At 41.1% G+C, this 19848-nt stretch overlaps 1 protein-coding gene across 8 annotated transcripts in view; it reads left to right on the top strand.

Moving 5' to 3' along the window:
- DMXL1 (Dmx like 1) overlaps positions 1-19848 on the top strand; it is a 142252-nt gene that overhangs the window by 106321 nt on the left and 16083 nt on the right. For 6 of the 8 annotated variants that reach the window (XM_005300153.4, XM_005300155.4, XM_042854648.2 and 3 more), the window contains 6 exons: positions 6615-6793; positions 10890-11017; positions 11403-11488; positions 12139-12340; positions 14206-14323; positions 16997-17059. In XM_005300153.4, coding sequence (XP_005300210.1) covers positions 6615-6793; positions 10890-11017; positions 11403-11488; positions 12139-12340; positions 14206-14323; positions 16997-17059 — 776 coding nt within the window. The remainder of the gene's footprint in view (positions 1-6614; positions 6794-10889; positions 11018-11402; positions 11489-12138; positions 12341-14205; positions 14324-16996; positions 17060-19848) is intronic. The other 2 variants (XM_005300154.4, XM_008166673.4) reach the window with 1 other exon arrangement.

Raw genomic sequence — 19848 nt, forward strand, 5'->3', positions numbered from 1 at the left:
ACCTGCGCCCTCTTATCCCTTGTGCCTCAAGTCAAGTGTACAAAGGATGGAGGGCCCTGCCCATTCTTCAGTTTCTTCTTACCGTCAGTGGCCAGAACTTGCTGTTTGCTCATTCCCTCTGTGAACTTGCCATTTATAGCTATTAGATTGTGATACTCATTTAGGGTCCTTCGGGCCTCCTTTCTGTCTTGTTTTTTCTTCTATATAGTTTAATCTGATTGTTAGTGGATGCTGAGCTCTGCCTGGTACTGGGGGAGCCTGTGCCAGGGCCCCTGGCTTCAAGTTCTGCTCCAGGTGTCAAAAGTTCATGCCCGTGAGCATCCCTCACTCTTTCTATTTTAAATGCTTGTGAAAAGGTCACTAAGAGAATAGTGTACAACTTGCCAGAGCTTCAAAACTAGAACTAGAAAACAGAGAAACACCTCAGGTCCATCCTCATAGAGGCCGCTACTCACCTGGCATTGCTACAGCTTCAGTTGACTATAGGGAGTGCTCCCTTGGCCTTAACTGGGGAAAGAGACAAGAGGTGATAACCTTGCCAGGACATTCCTCAAAGTGCTTAGAGCGCTCTCTGCCTCCAAAGCCAAAGAGGGGGGATGACTTCCATGTTGTCATAGCCCTCTGTGTGGGACTCCTCAACTGCAGAGGCTAGCCACTCTGGTACTGAAGACAGAGTGCACCCTTAGGCCTGCCACTCCACAGGGCTCCATCCTAGTGACTCAGTCAGGCCAGAACCTTTGACTCGGCTTCCCATGCAGGGACTGTTGAGGCCAACTATTTCCTTGGTGCCGACGCTGGAGCTGTCCACTTATGCAGGGCAAAGGCCTATTTCAGAAGTGACCTCCCTGGAGGCATATGTAGCTGTAAAAGATCTGCTAAGGCTCTCCAAACCACCCTCGCCAATTATTCAGACTGATAGTACTTGTGCAAGCCTGTTGCATGTGGTGTCTATGCTGGTTTCTATGTTGGGATCTGGTTTGGCACCTGGGAGTTCAGGTCTGGTAACACTCCAGGCAATCTAGATCTTGGCTCAGACACCAGTGGTAACAGTTCTCTCTCAATGCACAGTAACATAGCTCAGAAGCCCCTGATGTTGCAGTCCCATACCACAGGCCTGTCATAGGTCACGTTCTTTATCTCCTGCGATGACTTCTGGTACTGCATCTCCCTGGCCTTAAGAGTATTTATACTCTTCCTTGGAATCTGAAGTGGGTTCCCACTTCAGAAATTCATTGCATCCCAAGGCATAGAAGTCATCAATTGGTCTCCGATACCATACCAGCCCCATCATTGACCCTACTGGTTTACCCTGGGGGGATGCCTACAGTGTCTAGATCCTCATCTCCACTGCACTACAGAAATTGGTCCTTGAGAGGGGAAGTACCAAAGAGTTGTTACCAGGTAACCACTACACTATGGAAACATATTGCTGAGGGGGAAAGTTTCTTCACGCAGTACTGACAGACTACTCACTGTTCCTACAGAGCTCCTGGGGTACTGAGGATTGGGACCACCTATTGCCTGCTTTGGAAAGACCTTCTATACTGGCAGTTCAAGACTAGCTTCAAGAAGGTTCTAACCTGCTTCCTCTGAACATCTCATCCTCATCACTGGATGAGACCCTGGCACCAGCAGCATCTTCTCCAGTAATTGATTTTTAGTCCTATCAGGAGCTTCTGAAAAGGAGGACTCTGTCTCTGGGAACTCGGATAGAGTCTGAGGAGGAGAATTCCCACAAACTCAAGACGTTTTATACCCTGCTACAACAGGGAAAGTTGCTCTCCCTATAAATGAGGCAGTCATGCAACTTAGTAAAGCTTTATGGCAAATCCCATCATCTCTAGTGTTCCATGCATTTTGCCACCAGTACAAGTACCAAGTTCCATCACAAGACTATGAATGGTTTTATCAATACTGCACACCAAGCTTCCTGGCAGCAGTGACAATTAATGAACTACACTGCAAAAGCAGAGCAAAAGCAACACCAAGAAAGGGACACAAACTTGGATCTCTCTTAGAAAATGTTGAGTCAGCTGTGGGGTTACAGCTGCTTATAGAGAATTATCGGGTCCTCTTGGCCCATTATGATTATTCCAGTTGGAATGCTCTACCAAAATCCTCGACAAGTTACCAGATATTTCCAAGAGTGATTTCCAGTCTCTCCTAGTGGAAGGTTGTCTGGTAGCACTGGCCCCTTTGCAGGCCTCCCTGGATGTGATGAACTCAGCTGCTGCAGTTTGGGCAATGGCAGTAACCATGTGGTGTTTGTCAAGGCTCCGGTCCCCAGGAAATCCTTTTCAGACCATTGAAGACCTCACCTTCGAAGGCTGTACCTTTATCTCCTTGAACAAGAGCACTAATATATTAAGGCTCTAGAGCAGTGTTGAAATTCCTAGGTCTGTATATGCTACCCCCCCAAGATAATAAAGTTTCAACATCTGTTTCTACCATGGCAGTAGGGCTACATCCCTAGAGAGACTGATGGGTATAGGCAAAAGCACAAACAGCAAAGGAAAAGGCCCCAGCTATCCACCTGGAGTGCTTCTGCTAAGAAGCCCCACACCTCAAAGCAGCCCATTGGACTCCTCCTTTGGTCAGAATATCAGATTTTAGTGAAAATCTTCCCCTTTTTGGAAACAGGTTATCTTATTTCCATATGTGGCAATATATCACCTCAGAAAAGTGGCTGCTAAGCAGGGGGGATCAGGATGTACCCTATATTTACTGTCTTCACTCCCTGTCCCTTATCAGGGAACCATCTCCCAAGTCTGTAATAGGGTGGGAAGTGCAGAATCTACATTCCTTAGGAGCCATAGAAGAAGTGCCTGCTCAGTACTGGTACGGAATTCTACTTCCGCTGCCTCCTAATACCCAGGGCAAGAAAGTGGTCTGAGGCCCATTTTGGATCTTCGGAATTCAAACAAGTACATAGAGAAGCTATAGTACTATATGGTTTCCTTTGCAACTGTTATCTCTTTGCTAGACCCAGAAGATTGGTATACTACCCTCAACTCAATGGCTGCATATTTCCATGTGGCAATCCACCCTGACCACAGGGAATTTCAAAGGTTCGTGGGAGGAGGAGACCGCTTTCAGTTCATACCCTTCAGCCTGTCTTCCACACCAAGGGTTTTTACCAGATGCATGGCAGTGGTGGCAGCCTACCTCTACCACAGATGTCTGTACCTGGACGATTGGTTGGTCTGGGATTGCTCCTGTCAACAGGTAGAGAGAAGTATTCATCGAACACTCTATTTTCATGCTCTTGGCCTTGGAAGTGAACAAAGAGAAATCTATCCTCCAAACCCCTGCAGAGAATAAAATTTATTGGGGCAGTCCTGGGTTTGATTCTAGAGAAGAATCTTTGCCAATACCAAGTCTTGTAGCTTTACGAGACCCTTGTGTGTCCTCCAAGGGCCATTCTAGACCACAACGATGAATTGCTGCAGGTGCCTGGGGCATATGGCAAGTACATGTATATGACCCCTTCCTTCACCATGGCTACATATCCGAGGATTACAGAGGCTCAAGTCAATGTATCACCCTCAGATACATCCCCTGGACACTCCAGACAAGGTCCTATCATCCCTGGATTGTTGGATGAACCAAGACAATGTCTGTAGGGGTGCCTTGTTCTCCCAGTCTCTTCCCTGTATGACTTTGGTAACAGACGCTTTAGCCATTGGGTGGGGAGTGCATCTGGGAGACAGGCATGCTCAGGGTTTGTGGTCCGCTCAGGAGGCCAGGCTGCACATAAACATTTCAGAATTTGGGGCATCTCCAGAGTATGCCACCATTTTCTACTTCATATATACAGGGCAGGTCTATCCAAATACTTACCAACACCACCATAGTGGTGTTACACTTCAACAATTGGGGGTGCCAAATTGAACAGTGTGCCAGGAGGCAGTCAGGCTCTGGAACTTCTGCATGCAGAACTTCTGACTCTTAGCATCACACCTACCATGGGTTCAGAATGGATTAGTAGACTCCCTGAACAGGTCATTTCTCTTGGATCATGAATGGTCTCTCAATATGACTGTACTAAAGTCAGTATTTCAAATAGAAGTACTTAATTGCAACCAGTCAGAACAGGGAATGCCCCATCTCTGTTCAAGGGTAGGTCACAGTTCCGGGTTTATAGCAGATACATTTCTCTTTCCTGGGACAAGGACTTGCGCTTTGCTTTCCCTCCAGTGCCACTGATTTCCAAGTCATTTTCAAGCTGAAGCCAGAATGAGGCAGAATAACACTTGTTGTTGTAGGCTGGGCAAGGTAGCCTTGGTTCTCAGATCTGCTCACATTGTCCATCAATCAAATCTTACCTCTGCTTTTAGTCAGAGACCTTATATCCTGGAGTCACAGGCAGGTATTGCATCTGAACCTTCAGTCACTACACCTCACAGCCCGGTTCCTCAGTGAGTAAACCCAGGAGGGCACTCTGTTCCGAGGCAGTCCAGAACGTCCTACATAATAGTAGAAAACGCATCCACAAGGGCGACTTAACTTAGTAAGTGGAAGCGTGCGTCTGGGTGTCTCATACAGTCTACAAGTCAAAATATTTTTGACTACTTGTTACACTTAGTTTGACAGTCAACTCTATCAAAGTGAACCTGGCACAATTTCAACATTTCACCCTCATGTATTCTCTAACCCTGTGACTACCAGGTTCCTTAGGTTGTTTTTACCTATCAGGGACCCTGTTCCACAGTGGGATTTGAATTTACTATTATCAGCCCTTATGGATGGGTCCCCTTTTTGAACTGTTAGCCACCTGTTCATTGTCACACCTCTCAGCAAAGTTGGCTCTTCAAATAGCCATCCCTTCAGCAAGAAGAGTAAGGAAGCTACATGCTCTAATGACAGATCCTAGATATGCTTTTTTTTTTTTTTTTTAAACAGGGACAAGATACAGCATAGGCCATAGCCTAAACAAAAGTAGTATCTGATTTCCACCTCCGCCAATCAAAATATATTTACCAGTCTTCTTTCCAAAGCCACGCACTCTGGATATACACTGAGCACTCGTTCTTTATCTGGAATGAGCAAAACCTTTTTGGTTCCCTACTCAGCTGTCCGTCTCCTTTGTGGAATGAATGAAAGACATCCTGCAACAGAACAACTGTCCTTTTGCATCACCAGCTGTATTGTCGTGCTACAGGGCATTGTCACACAAGCAAAACTGTTTTCACATTCAGCTGGAGCATGCTCAGTCTGTATGGCGTTTGTGAGAAATACTCCTGTCGTGGACACTGTAGAGTGGTAATATGGTCTTCAGTCCACACCTTTGCTAGACATTATGCAATTACTACCACAGTGAGAGAAGATGCAAATGTGGGGAAAGCAGTTCTGCTGTCCCTCTTCTGGTGAGACGCCTAGCTCTCCACCTCCATTGCAAACTGCTTAGAAGGCAACCAGCATAATGGATACATGCAACCAGTTGAAGAAGAAAAAATGGTTATTCACCTTTTTATAACTGGTTTTTCTTGGAGATATGTTGCATATGTCCATTACACAACCCACCCTCCTGCCCCAGTGCATCAGTCTATTTCCTGAGTCCAGTTCAAAGGAACTGAAAGGTGAGTGAGGTGGCTCCACCATTATACCCTCAGTTCAAAGCACAAGTAATACCAGAGAGCAGGCATGGCTGCTGCTAGGGCACCACTATGGAAAACTATATGGCATTGTACACAAGACATGCACGCACACACCTAGTATAATCAGCACATGCAACACCTCTCAATAAACAGTTATAAGAAGGCGAGAAACCGTTTTCTTTCATCTGGGTTCTCTATTTTTCTGATGGTTTCCTCTTTCCTTTGTTGCACAGAAGGCATGGTCAGACCTGTCAGAATATGGCCATAGCTCCTCATCTCTGGAAAAAGTCCTGTTTAGCTGCAATGGGTGATTTTCAGACCTCCTGCCATAGGTGTATTTAGAGCACTAAATTTGTCCTGCTTCAGCTCCAGAATCTTTCCTATTGGACATTATTTTTAAACTACATAATTATTTGGAGCACCATTGTGAGTTTTGAGAGATCATTTGCTCTGTTAGCACCTTCCCTCGTCCAAACGTCTATTGAGGCTAAAGCCAGTAGCCTATAAAAATAAGCTGTATTTTGTCAGCTAAAACCAGTAGCCTACATGTGTGCAGTTAATTAATGACATCAATGAATAATATTGCCTTTGCTGACTGGTGCTTGTTAGTTCTGCAACTGTGAACACCCCCCAAATAAGTGTTTAATGCAACATTAAAGTTGCATGGTTAAGCACTTGTATCAGAAGAATGCTGAAGCTGTAACCCTGTCATCTTGCATGCGTACATTTTGATTATCTCTGACCATGAAATTAAAGATATTAACTTAATAAATAGTAACTTATTTATTGAAGGATGCAATTAACTGGAGATTTTTTAAGCTTGAAGACTAGTGGTTTTCCCCTTTAACACAGAACACTATATGAAAACTTGGGAGGTTTGTTTCAAATACTGTTTGAGGAAATACTTTCTAAAGAGATGGTAAAAGAAAATCTTGGAAATATATAACAAAGAGGTGTGTTTTAGTCTTTTACCATGAATATTCATTTCTCCTTTTCATATTTTTTTTGTTTTTTTAGTTTCTTCTTCTGTAGACAATGGTAAGAAGCAACAAAAAAGTTTTACGCTTTCATCAAAAATCTCTCCGAAAGAAATTTCACAGTCTCCTTCATCATCTTTGGTAGAGCAAGAATCTCCATCTTACAGGGAAAAGTTTATCCCTCCTGAACTTAGTATCTGGGACTATTTCATAGCAAAGGTAATATTTACAATTACAAAACTCATTTTGCTCCTTCTTGCATTAGCAATACTTTAAGCAGAAATTAGCCTTTCCTCATTTAAAATTTGTTTATAGCATGATAAGGACCAGGATATCATACAGGAAGATCTGGATGATCTTGTAAACTGGAGTAATTGTAATAGGATGAAATTTAATAGTGAAAAGTGCAAGGTCATGCATTTAGGGATTAATAACAAGAATTTTTGTTATAAGCTGGGGACGCATCAGTTGGAAGTAACAGGAGGAGAAGGACCTCGGAGTATTGGTTGATCACAGGAGGACTATGAGCCGCCAATGTGATATGGCCGTGAAAAAAGCTAATGTGGTCTTGGGATGCATCAGGCGAGGTATTTCCAGTAGAGATAAGGAGATGTTAATACCATTATACAAGGCACTGGTGAGACCTCATCTGGAATACTGTATGTAGTTCTGGTCTCCCATGTTTAAGAAGGATGAAGAATTCAAACTGGAACAGGTACAGAGAAGGGCTACCAGGATGATCCGAGGAATGGAAAACCTGTCATATGAAAGGAGACTCAAAGAGCTTGACTTGTTTAGCCTTACCAAAAGAAGGCTGATGGGAGATATGATTGCCCTCTATAAATATATCAGAGGGATAAATACCAGGGAGAGAGAGGAATTATTTAAGCTCCGTACCAATGTGGACACAAGAACAAATGGATATAAACTGACCATCAGGAAGTTTAGACTTGAAACTAGATGAAGGTTTCTAACCATCAGAGGAGTGAAGTTCTGGAACAACCTTCCAAGGGGAGCAGTGAGGGCAAAAGACATATCTGGCTTCAAGATTAAGCTTGATGAGTTTATGGAGGGGATGGTATAATGGGATAGCCTAATTTTGGCAATTAATTGGTCTTTGACTATTAGCGGTAAATATGCCCAATGGCTTGTGATGGGATGTGAGATGGGGTGGGATCTGAGTTACTACAGAGAATTCTTTCCTGGGTGTCTGTCTGGTGAGTCTTGCCCACATGCTCAGGGTTTAGCTGATCGCCATATTTGGGGTCGGGAAGGAATTTTCTTCCAGGGCAGATTGTCAGAGGCCCTGCGGGTTTTTCGCCTTCCTCTGCAGCGTGGGACATGGGTCACTTGCTGGAAGATTCTCTGCATCTTGAAGTCTTTAAACCATGATTTGAGGACTTCAATGGCTCAGACACAGGTTTGATACAGGAGTGAGTGGGTGAGATTCTGTGGCCTGCGTTGTGCAGGAGGTCAGACTAGATGATCATAGTGGTCCCTTCTGACCTTAGTCTATGATTCTATACAATTTTTATCTTCCTCTTATTCATAACATCCCAAATAGTCATAAAACAATGCTGGCTGTAGCTTTTTGGAAAAATTTTGTTTGCAAAATGGTTACTTGAATTGATTTGACTTCATGGAGCATGAAGAGATTGTTCTAAAATGTTGCTCATTGAGATTGCAGATGCACATTGTTGTTGTTTTTTTTCCTGGAAGGGGGTGGGGGGGAGAGTTAGAGGCTTAACTTCTGTTCTGAGATGAGATATTAAGCGCAGAGGCTTGTACGCTTAACAGAAATGAGAAACTGCCTGATGTGAACTCTGCAGTGCACAATTCAAAAAATAATTGCCAAAATTGATATCGGTTCAATAGATACATTACGCTTACATGGTCTACTCAGGAAGACTCATAGTAAGAATGTGTTGTGATACCTCACCAGCCAATGGGGGCTGAATTCAATGTAGATGTAGGAACCCTTATTTTCTCTCCAGATGGAAAATTTGTAAAAATTCCTGTCAAACCCTCCTAATCAAGGAAATATATGAAAGGCAGCATAACGTGGAGAACGAAGGTGGAGTAGGGAGTTAGGAAGTCTTGAGTTCTAATCCTGGTCTGGTTGACTTCCTGTGCAGTCATTTTGCCTGTTTTCTTATCACAAAGGTTGGAATAATAGTTACCTGTTTCAAAGATGGGCTGAGTTAATGATGCTGTTTCTTCATCTACTAAAGTTCTTAAAATCAGATCCTTCATCTCTCCAAACAGCAAAATCTTTCTTACAGACACTCCTCATTTTCAGCTTCGATTACTGTAACCCCTGGTTTCCTGGCACACTCATCACCCCCTTATAGGCCATTAAAAACTGCCTAGATCAGTAATACTCAACTGAGGCTTTCGAGCCACAAGTGGCTCTTTAATGTGTCTCCTGCAGCTCTTTGCATGATGTGAAAACACTGTGTGGTTTAATTATTAACCAATCAGAATGCTGTTATCAGTTGTAGAATTCTTATTCATTCATTTTGTGTGTGTGTGTGTGTGTGTGTGTGTGTGTGTGTGTGTGTGTGTGTGTGTGTGTGTGAGAGAGAGAGAGAGGCTGTCAATTAACTGCTGTTAAAGCGTGTGATTAACACACAACACAATTAATGCGTTAATTTTTTTAACACACGTTAATTGCAGCAGCATAGCATCAGCTGCTCCGGAGAACCTACATCAGGTCAGGCACAGTAATGCTAGCTGCCACTGGGGGTGGGCGGAAAGAGAAGAGGCTACAGAAAGATGTGTTACCCGTGACGGCTCCAGCGGAGAAGTATTATTTTAAAAGTAAAAACAGGACAGCCAGAGGCTCACCCAAGCTGTGCCTCCTCCCCCCCCCGCCCATTGCAGGGCTTGCTCCAGCCGCCCTCCCCATTCCTCCCAGGGCTGGGGCTGACCAAAGCTCCACCCACTGCTGCCTGCATCTGGGGCTAAGCCTCCGCCCCCGAGCGCTCTACTGCCCGTGCTAGGGTCTCTCCCCACAGCCTTGTGCCACCCAGAGCTGGGGCTAACTCCCCCCCCAAGCTCTGTGCTGCTTGGGGCTGACCCACACCTGGCTATATATGTATATACATAGAGAGTAAATGAAACAATGAATTCACACTACTGTGGCTCTTTTGGGTAATGTTGATTGATAATTTGGCTCCTGAACCACTGAGGTCTGAGTATCGCTGGCCTCAATCAACTTGTTAGCTTGTTGACGTGACCACTTCAACCATTCTCTGAATGACTCCACTGCTTTTCCATCTCAATCTCGTAGAATTCAATCTTCTTGTCACCACCTTCAAGACCCTTCATAACTCTGACTGTCCTTACTTACTTGCCCTCATCTTTTACTACATCCACCCATTCCATGATATATGAATTTATTCCAGAAACCTCTCTGTATCTTCTTCCATGTTGCGCTCTCTGAATGCAATACCCATCATGGAATAACTGTAAGGCTGCTATCCTTTCTGCAAATCCCTCCTCAGAACTCACCTGTATTATGCCTGCAGGAAATCAGCCAGCTAATAACTCACCTCTACCCCGATATAACACTGTCCTCGGGAGCCAAAAAATCTTACCGTGTTATAGATGAAACTGCATCATATTGAACTTGCTTTGATCCGCCGGAGCACACAGCCCTGCCCCCCCCCAAGCGTTGCTTTACCGCATTATCTCTGAATTCGTGTTATATCGGGTCACGTTATTTCAGGGTAGAGGTGTATGTCAAGAGATGGCTGGGAATAGTTGATACTTCTATAAAAACAGCTTCAATTTATTTAAAACCATCAAGTTGTGAGTGTACTGCATCTAGTTTTAAGTAACTAGGTAATCTTGTTATTGCTCACCTCATCTACCCTCCATCATGCCACCTCCTCCCAACCCCTTCTCTCCTATTGTTTGTTATCCTCGCTTGTCATGTCTAGTGCTAAATCAGATTGCAAGATCTTTGGGGCAGAAATGCTCTTCTTGTCTTTGTCCAATACTAGCACAGAGGTCCTGGTCCTGATTGGAGCTTTTAGGTGTTACTGAAACACAAGTAGTGAAAAATAATTAAGCTTTTGAAACTGTAAAGTTTTATGTAAATAGAGTAACTTGTGTAGTTTTGAAGTCAATTGTGCTGAAGTCAGAGGTTCTAAAAAGAACCAACTGGTTTTCTCCATCAGAGTTGAAATTATTAGAATTCATGAACAATAACTTTATTTTAAATATTACCATACATGTTAACAGTATTTGAAACACAGTTTTGGCAGATACAGTTTTGCTGAACTAAAATATTTTTCTATGCTTTTTTTAGCCTTTTCTTCCAACCTCACAAAGTAGAGTGGAATACGATTCAGAGGAGAGTCAGGGAAGTGATGATGAGGATGAGGATTTTACATCAGATTTACACCTTCAGGAGCACTCTAATTCAAATTCATACAGGTATGAATCACTTTGATTCTCATACTTTTTCTGACACTGTTGACAGTGCATTTCTGGGAACTTACTGCAGAAGTGTGAGCGATAATATGGCAGCCATTCAAGAAATGCATATATTTCCTAGGAATGCATTATCTTCTTTGTTTTGTTATAAATAACGCATGAGTATAATATTTTAATGTCTTTTTATTATGTAGAATAGTTGTTTTGGCATACAAGGTATCCTTAAGGTTTTAAATATATTCATGGTTTATTAACTGTTTACAATATTTTGGTTAATAAAAGCTAAAAATATTCCTACAGTAGAGATGTTAGTTTTATTTTTAAATGAAACTTCCTTAAAGTTGTAAGAGGTCAATCAATGACTCATGTATTTTCTTGTTGTTAGTTGGTCACTGATGCGATTGGCTATGGTTCAGTTGGTGCTTCATAGGTTGAAGAATTTCTACCCCTTGGCTGGGCATGATCTGTCAGGTAATGGTGTAGTAATGGAGATGTCTTTCCATATTTAATAATCTGACAATGAATTCAGGAACCTAACTGCATAATAAAAATGGATCAGCCTTTTAGCTTCTTCTGCATTCAGCAGAGTGTTGTAAATAACTTGTTCAGTAGTTTTGGATTTATTTTTCCTGACACTATTACTATAGTAACATTGGTACACGTTAAATACTGAGGTTTTTTCCATGACGTATTAGTACCTATATATTTTGGTTCCTATTTCTATCAGTTTTGTTTACCTCTTAATCATTAAAGAAAGTTGTCAATGGCTGTATATAGATGTTTTTCACTACCCCAAGTTAGTTAATGAACCATGTGCTTTCCTTCCCCAAGTTAGTTAATGAACCAGGTACTTTCCTTTTGTAGCTCAAAGTACATCTCTGGTAAAATACATACACTGGCCTAGATGCAATGGCCCTCTTCCCATATCTAGCTCTTCTGCCAGCAAAAAGCAATACAGCTCTCTACACCCAGACCACTTGTTCATAAATGATTTTTTATTTAAAAAGTTCATAAAAAATGTTCATAATAAACATGTACATTAGATTAAAGTATTTGAAGTGATTCTCATCAAGATTCTAGCAGACATAAAATAGTTTATTTTGTTTGGTTTGTCCTTGTAGAGCTTCCAGTTAGCTCCCCACTGTGCCATGCCATTCTGAAGACATTTCAGCGCTGGGAGCAAGTTCTTCTCCGGCGACTTGAGATACATGGTGGTCCACCTCAGAATTTAATTTCTGCTCATACTTCTGAGGATGCATTATCGGCAGGTCCTGCGCTCCTTCGCCACAAAGCTTTGCTTGAACCTACAAACACTCCTTTCAAGTGAGCATGTGACTTTTAAAAAATGTGTTAATGTACATCTTCTGAACAATTAAAGTTTTCCTTGGTAAGACAAGTGAAGGGCCATAGTTTCAGAAATGCATGCTTGCATATGCAAGTACCACAGATTTAGTGCAGATGTCCAGGTAGACGCATGCCTGGCATGTATGCATGTGCCATACCTGATTTGTTCTCAGTTATAACTGTATGCTCAAATGTGTGCAATTTAGCATGCATGTGTAGACTTCTGAAACTTTGGCCTTAAGCAATGAAGATTTTCAGATGTGGAGAAAGCAATCACATTTTTGAAGTTCTCAAATGCCAAAAGTCAATTTACTGTTTGGGCGGGGCGGGAAACCTATATTTGGCCAAAATCAGAGTAAGGAGCCTTATACATCTCAGTAGCTGACCTGTGTGTGTTTGGGGGCGGGGGGGTGGAAGTGTGACAGGTCTTCGATCTACCGTCTGAGGAAGCATTGTGGTGTTAAGGAGACCAGGGCAAGGTCTAGAAGCACATTGTCATAAAAGAAGTTCCCTCTCTCTCTCCTAGTTATAACAAAAGCAACAGTAACTGTCTTCTCTGCATTGACTATGGGCTCATAATATTGCATCTTGCAACTGAAAACATTGTGGTATCAGCAAGTGATTTGTAACTCAATTTTTAAAATTGGATATCAACAGCACACATTTATGTAACCATATGTTCCTTTTCTCCTAATGGCATCTGCATGAGCTCCACAGCCAGCAGTTAAGTGCACTTTTTTCATTGTAAACTGGTAGTTCCTAACAACTGTAATCTTAGTTGTCTTGTTGACTTCATTTAAAAAAAAAATCTTTTGAATGATATACTGTACACACATCTCTATTTCTCCCCCCCCCCCGCCATTCCCCACCGTTGAGTATCCAGTAGATGGCTATGCTTTTGAACCTAGCCACCTTTCCAAAGATTTCCACAGTTGTTGGGTTACTTACAGCATATTCATCTGAGGTTCACTACTATTCTGTTTCTTTTAAAACCTGTTTAACTCAAAATCTTGACGAACTATTGGGAGAAAAGGGCTTTGTGAAAGATACAAGAAGTCCTCCTTTTCAAGTGAGGGGTGAGCTCAGGTTTGTCTGTTTTGATGTTACTTTTGCACTTTAGTTTGTCAGTCTTCTAGATGATCCTCAAGTACAAACAGGGAAACCAATTTGTTTCCCTTGATACCCTTACCCATATCCTTGATGTTCTTAAGGTTAAATAGTAATTTTTTTTAAAAATTGGAGGGGATAAAATTTGGAGGGTATTTTTGTTTTTCTTCTTCACTGTTTACCTTAAACATAGTTTAGTTTCTTTGGGGGGAAACAATTATTCTAAGCCTCCACTGTGATAAGGAGTAATTCCTATGCTTCATTATCCCCATACAGCTATGTTTTCACTTTCAGTATTTGTTGGTATTGTCTGTGTTTATCGGCTCCTAGCATCTTGGTCAATAACTTAAATTTCCTCCCCCATCAGGGAAAGGATGCATTAAGGAAACGTCAAAATGTAAGCTGTTAATTGAAGTTGGAGTCTAACTGTGGCTAGGTGTTTTCAGAGGTCTCAGAAAAGTATATTGTATATCATAATATACTGTGCCATTTATACTGAAATCTTGAGCATTCTGTTAATTGTTAAATATATAATTATATGTACTTCGCTAATTGACATAGGAAGTGATATCTGTGGCTGACTCAACTCTGGATTTCCACATTTTCAATTTGTCACAACCTGAACATTTCTATTTTACAGCATTTTATTTGGTATGAGTTGTATGCTAATAATAGTTTGAATCTCTTGTGATTACCAGCATAAATAAACACATACTTATTTTAACTTTTATCTATAGATCTAACAGTCATGTTGCACTGTCTGTGAAGAGGCTTTGGCAGTACTTGGTTAAACAAGAGGAAGTCCAGGAAACCTTCATCAGAAATATATTTACAAAGAAAAGATGCCTAAATGAGGTCTGTATAGTACACAACGTATATACAATTATGTTAATTAAGAGCCTGGATTTAAGGTAAAACATATGTAAGCTGGCTTACTTGCTTTCTACAGGGCAAATTTGTGGACAATAGGTTTGGTGTCTGGGGGCTGTCATGGGTTGAAAAATTTTGCTGCATTTTGGGTGTTACCTTGGTATAAGTCCCACAGTTCCACTCAAAACAAAAACTAAATGGCCACCTTTTGAATTGTATGGGAAGCCTTGCATTGCTGGAAATTTTGGCCTAAGGTGGTAATAAAAGTTACCTCAAAAGTCTTACAGTTTGTAAATAGTAATAATAATAATAATAATTAATAAAAAAATATACACCCACAAGATTCCAATTTGCAACCTAGTCGGGTCATAACCTTCAAAATTGAGTCTTTCCCTACCAGTTTATCTTGTGCATCCCACTGAATCCTACCTCCTTGCCTTATAGTTCTGAAAAACATCAAAATAAATTCAGCACCTATTTACAGTGCCAGTGATAGTACTTGAATAAGGTTCTCTATCCACACCCTGGCTTTCTATCCCACATGGTCTTAAAACGCACTTTTAAAAAGTTGTAGCTCTTTTTCCTTTTTTCCATGGGTGCTCTATCATTGCTCATTGCTTATAGTTATTTACTGTACTGTTTTATTGGTGATAGCACTCACTATTTGCTGTCTAGCCCCTACCCCATAAACTTATCATTTATCCCCTGCTATGGAACTCCATAAGGCAGCCCTGCCAAAAGTAAATGGTAAATGACGGTAGGGTAATTCAGGGCCGCCCGGGGGGCGGGCAAGTGGGGCAATTTGCCCCGGGCCCCGCAGGGGCCCCTACGAGAGTTTTTTGGGGGCCCTGGAGTGGGGTCCTTCACTCGCTCCGGGGGCCCCGGAAAACTCTCGTGGGGCCCGGGCTCCCGGAGCTGCTTCTGCTCCGGGTCTTCGGCGGCAATTTGGCGGCGGGGGGTCCTTCTGCTTCGGGACCCGCCGCTGAAGGGCCCTGAAGACCCGCGGCGGGGGGGTTCTGCCGCCCCGGGACCTGCCGCCAAAGCGCCGGGTCTTCGGCCACAATTCGGCAGCGGGGCTGAATCCTCTGGGCGGCCCTGGGGTCATTTGAGATTTTAATTGAACATGGCAACACTCTAATAGAGAAAATTCACATGTAATCAATAGCTTAAACTACTATGTGTGCCAAGCACCAGCCACTAGAACTCAGAACAGCACAGTACTATAGGAAATATTTGTATTGGTTTAGAAAGAGCTGCCCTCTGAATTAATGTTATTTTAAAACCATCAGTACTTTAAGTACATCTCTACTTCCACACAAAGGACAGGGTATTAATCTTTTTTTAAAAGTTACTGTTTGTTACACTTCTCAGTAATTCAATGCAGTTTTTTTTAATGTGCTGCTTTTGTTCCTCTTCCACATGTTTTTTCTTTTCCTGTCACTCTATTACCTTTCTCCATTTTCCTTTTAATTCTCTTTCTGAGAATTAAAAACAGCAGAGTTTTAAAAACTAATCCCATGTTGCTGAAAGGTGGTTTTGTTTTTCTAGGTTGCCTCCACTTAATCCTCAGGTTTTATATTCTGCTTCTGCTTAATTATGGCTCCATTTGGGCTGAATATCTGGAGTGTATACTTCATGTCTGTTATAGACATGAGGTAATGGTGCCAGAAATGACTAGTGTCAGAGAGATACTGCTGTTTCAGAGAATCAGACAGGAGGATTTGATGAGAGCAATGGAACACCTTTAGGACAATCAAGATAGTTGTCAGATTGAACAGAATTCTGGTATACATGAATTTGCACTAAATGTGGAGTGATTGCGTTCTTCAGTATTCCATAAAAGATAATGTTTAAATAACACGTATGTGTGTTTATGTGAAAGAGAGTAGTCATTTATGTACAGGATGTTGGCAGTATTTGAGTATTCTTACTGGTATAAAATAGTTTTGAGGCAGCATGGTAGATCCAGACTTTGACTACAAGCTTGTTTCTTCCTCATGAGCTGAAAGTCTGTTGCAACATTTTGAGTTATCCTCTATGACTAATACATGGTACAGTGTTGTCACATTCCTGAGGAAGCCCTAACCTGTTCTCCTCAGCTGTGAGGAGGATAATGGCAGTGTGGGAACAGAGGGAGACAGAGGAGGGAAAGACATCTAATTTCTGACAAAAATTCTTAATTTAATTAACGCAGCTCTGCTGGTATGCTGCATCTGCTGTGTGCCTTAAGTGCTTGTGAAGCAATATCACTAGTTTAGATTTGCTAGTTGTGTCCTTACTTTAAAATGACTACTTTGACTACTGTGGGATTTTCTGTTATCATTGCTAGTACATTCAACATCAATGTGTCATATTGGTAAGTTCTAAGTTTTACACAGAAAATTGACTGCTAAAGTAGATGAAACACTGATACATCTACAGAATATAACCTTAAAAGTCATTTTTGCAGCAAATGTGTAGTTTAGGAAGAAAACTTGAGAATTAGACTGTAAATGCTGAACAAAATATTTTTATGTAAGTATCTGTGCAATTCAGTGTGGAGTGTTTAATTTTGTTGTGTGTTGGAAAGATTAACATAGGAGTAAGGATTTCCTCAGTACTTTGCATGTTACATCTCATCTTTACTCTTTATCATGTGATTGTTCTTTCGTGGTGAAGTCATTAGAGGACCACAGTGAAACCATCAAAAATACTATGATGGAGGAGCCCATCTTCAATAAGGTACACAATGATAATTTTCACATGAAATTAGACTTATTCTTTCACTAGGAAACACTTACTGTCTACAATCTTTAAACTGATACTCACCTTTGTTAACCTGTTTACAGCTGTGCACAGTGTGGCAAGCTTAACTTTGCAAGTAGTCCAGCGGTTACATCAGTAATATTGTATAGGACGTAGTTCTGCAAATCAAGACTGATTCTAAAATAAATTCTCTGTGTCGTTATAGCTGCATTGAAACTTGAGTTAGAATACATAGCAGAATTAGTATATGGATTAATAATTTGCCAAATACTAATTCTGTGCTAATATTTTGCACTTTCATGACACTTAAAATTGTTTGTAAGCACTTCAAAAACAGTTGACTGAACAGCCATGTTAGAGAGGTAAGTATTGCATTAGTATATTGTCCCATAAAAGCAGAATATGCTATTTTGTGCCTCAGTGCCTCATGAAACAGTAACTTAGCACAATTTTTGCACTTAATCACTTTAATACCTCACAATGTGGATTTGTGGATGTCAATTATGAATGATTTGATTGTTGATACAGATAAGAATTCCATTTAACTGATGCTTAATTCCGGATTATTAGCAATAAAATTTTGTCTCCCGCCATTAAAAGGCCTGTTTTAGTCATTTTTATATATTTTCACAGGTGAGCAGCATTTCACTAAAAGCTACCCCACCTGTCACAATTCTTCAATAATTTGCTAATCATAACATAGCATGCCTAAGATTCAGGAATCGAGATAGAAGACTTGGTCACTTCAAGACATTGAAGTGCATTGTTTCTCCCTTAAAAGCAGTATTTCATGTTCCTTAGGATTACTCCTTCCTTACCGGGATTAAAGACCTTTTGGTGGGATCTCTGCCTCTTCTGTAGCATTGAGCTCCTGCTGTGGCAGCATCTTCCTTAAATTAAAATTGGGTGACTGTATTTAAAGGATATATTGTCACTCAACCAGAAATTTTGGGCTTCATTCAGGAAGATTTGTGGCCTGTTATGCAGATTATCATAATGGTTCCACCTCACCTTAAAAATATATGGATCTATGGAAAGTGTGCTATTTATCACCCAAATGAATCAGTGGAATGCACCTTGGTAACACCATGAAGTACACTTTCTGCCAAAATATTACGTAACTTCTGCATGGACCAGCAAATGAGGTTTAGATTCTAATCTCCACTGTACTGTAGTAGTGCCATGTATTACCACGAGGTAACTGAACCAACCCTTTCATCATGCCTTTTAAATTCATGATTGGGAGCACATCAAGAATAAACCTTTCATGTGGATTTTTTCTAATTAAGATAACTCTGTTTTGTATATTTCAGTAAGAGTTGAAAAATAGACTTTTTTTTTCATACCTTCAAGGCTGTTTTAGCTTTATTTAAAAGGTGACCTCTGCAAAATGACCAAACTCAAGGTGGCATCTTTTGTCTTACAAACATATACTGTACCAGATATTTAAAATATAACTACAGGTGTAACATAAGCAGTGCAAGTAAATTATCAGTATACAGTAGGAAAGGAAAATGCAGACTGTTTTTACTGCTGCGCATATGAAAATGCTAAACTTAGTATCTGGTTAACTGTGTCACATTTACAGTAACAGTGGAGGTAGAGGAGAAGCAAAGATAAGCACAGACTCTGGAAAAACCAGCTAATTAAAACAATAAAATACCGGTACACTCTTGTATCAGAGGGGTAGCCGTATTAGTCTGGATCTGTAAAAAGGAACAGAGTTCTGTGGCACCTTTAAGACTAACAGATGTATTGGAGCATAAGCTTTCGTGGGTGAATGCCCACTTCATCGGATGCATGTCATAATGGTTCCACTCTTTTGAAAGCTTAGGATTTATGAGAGTAAAAGGAGAAGGGAAGCTTCTACATACACTGTTCCAAGGAGTTGGATACCACATGGTACTAGCGACCACATCTCTGCATTTGTATAACAGGGACTAGTACAATGGAGTCCCTATGCTGAATGAGGCCTCTATGCCTTTGAAACTGGTAAAGACTTCAGATTCGATAAACTAAGATAGAAGCCAGAAAACAGCAGTTCTGGAACCTTGCACTTGTTATATTTTGGAGCACTTACCCAATTCAAGTTTGAAATACAGGTCATAATTTCTGTGTCCTCATTGATGTTTAGTAGCACTTCATGATCTCATTATAGTGGTAATGGTTTTGTTCCCATGGGAATTTCTCAATTTTATCAGTGCCGTCACAGGATCCTCTTTGGAATCTTGCAGTACACTGACAAATAGCTAAAATACTTCGTGAAGTGATTTCTGCTTTAAAATTGAATGCAGATCAGTCAAAAGAGTCAAATACTACCTTAGATAGCAAAGATTTAGCTTTGGAATGAAGTTTTTTCTATTAGCTGCTTCAATTTGTGTATTTTTGCAATGTGAAAAAGTGCAAGACAGCCCAGCAGATTTGTATAGTTGAATGGATGGCAGGTGGGCAAAATAAGACAGGATTTTCAAATTATTCCTCTGCACTAGATCTTGCATGTGCAGTCCCTTGGCCAATCTCATCTACTTCAGTGCTGAAATACGAAGAAGTAAGTTGCATCAAATATTCACAAAGCCCTTATGGATCTCTTGTGATCCTTAGTAAAAAATTAAGTGTAAACATAATGAAGTTCCTGATGGTTTTTTTATCAACATCCTCATGTACGTGTGCAGTCCATATCCTTCTCCAGCAGTTCAAGGAAGGTAATGGGGTACAAAAGTGTGATTGAGATGAGAACTTGTAGAATCCCCCAAAATGGCAATCTT

The sequence above is a fragment of the Chrysemys picta genome, chromosome 6 (genome assembly GCF_011386835.1).
Source record: "Chrysemys picta bellii isolate R12L10 chromosome 6, ASM1138683v2, whole genome shotgun sequence".
Taxonomy (NCBI): Eukaryota; Metazoa; Chordata; order Testudines; family Emydidae; genus Chrysemys; species Chrysemys picta.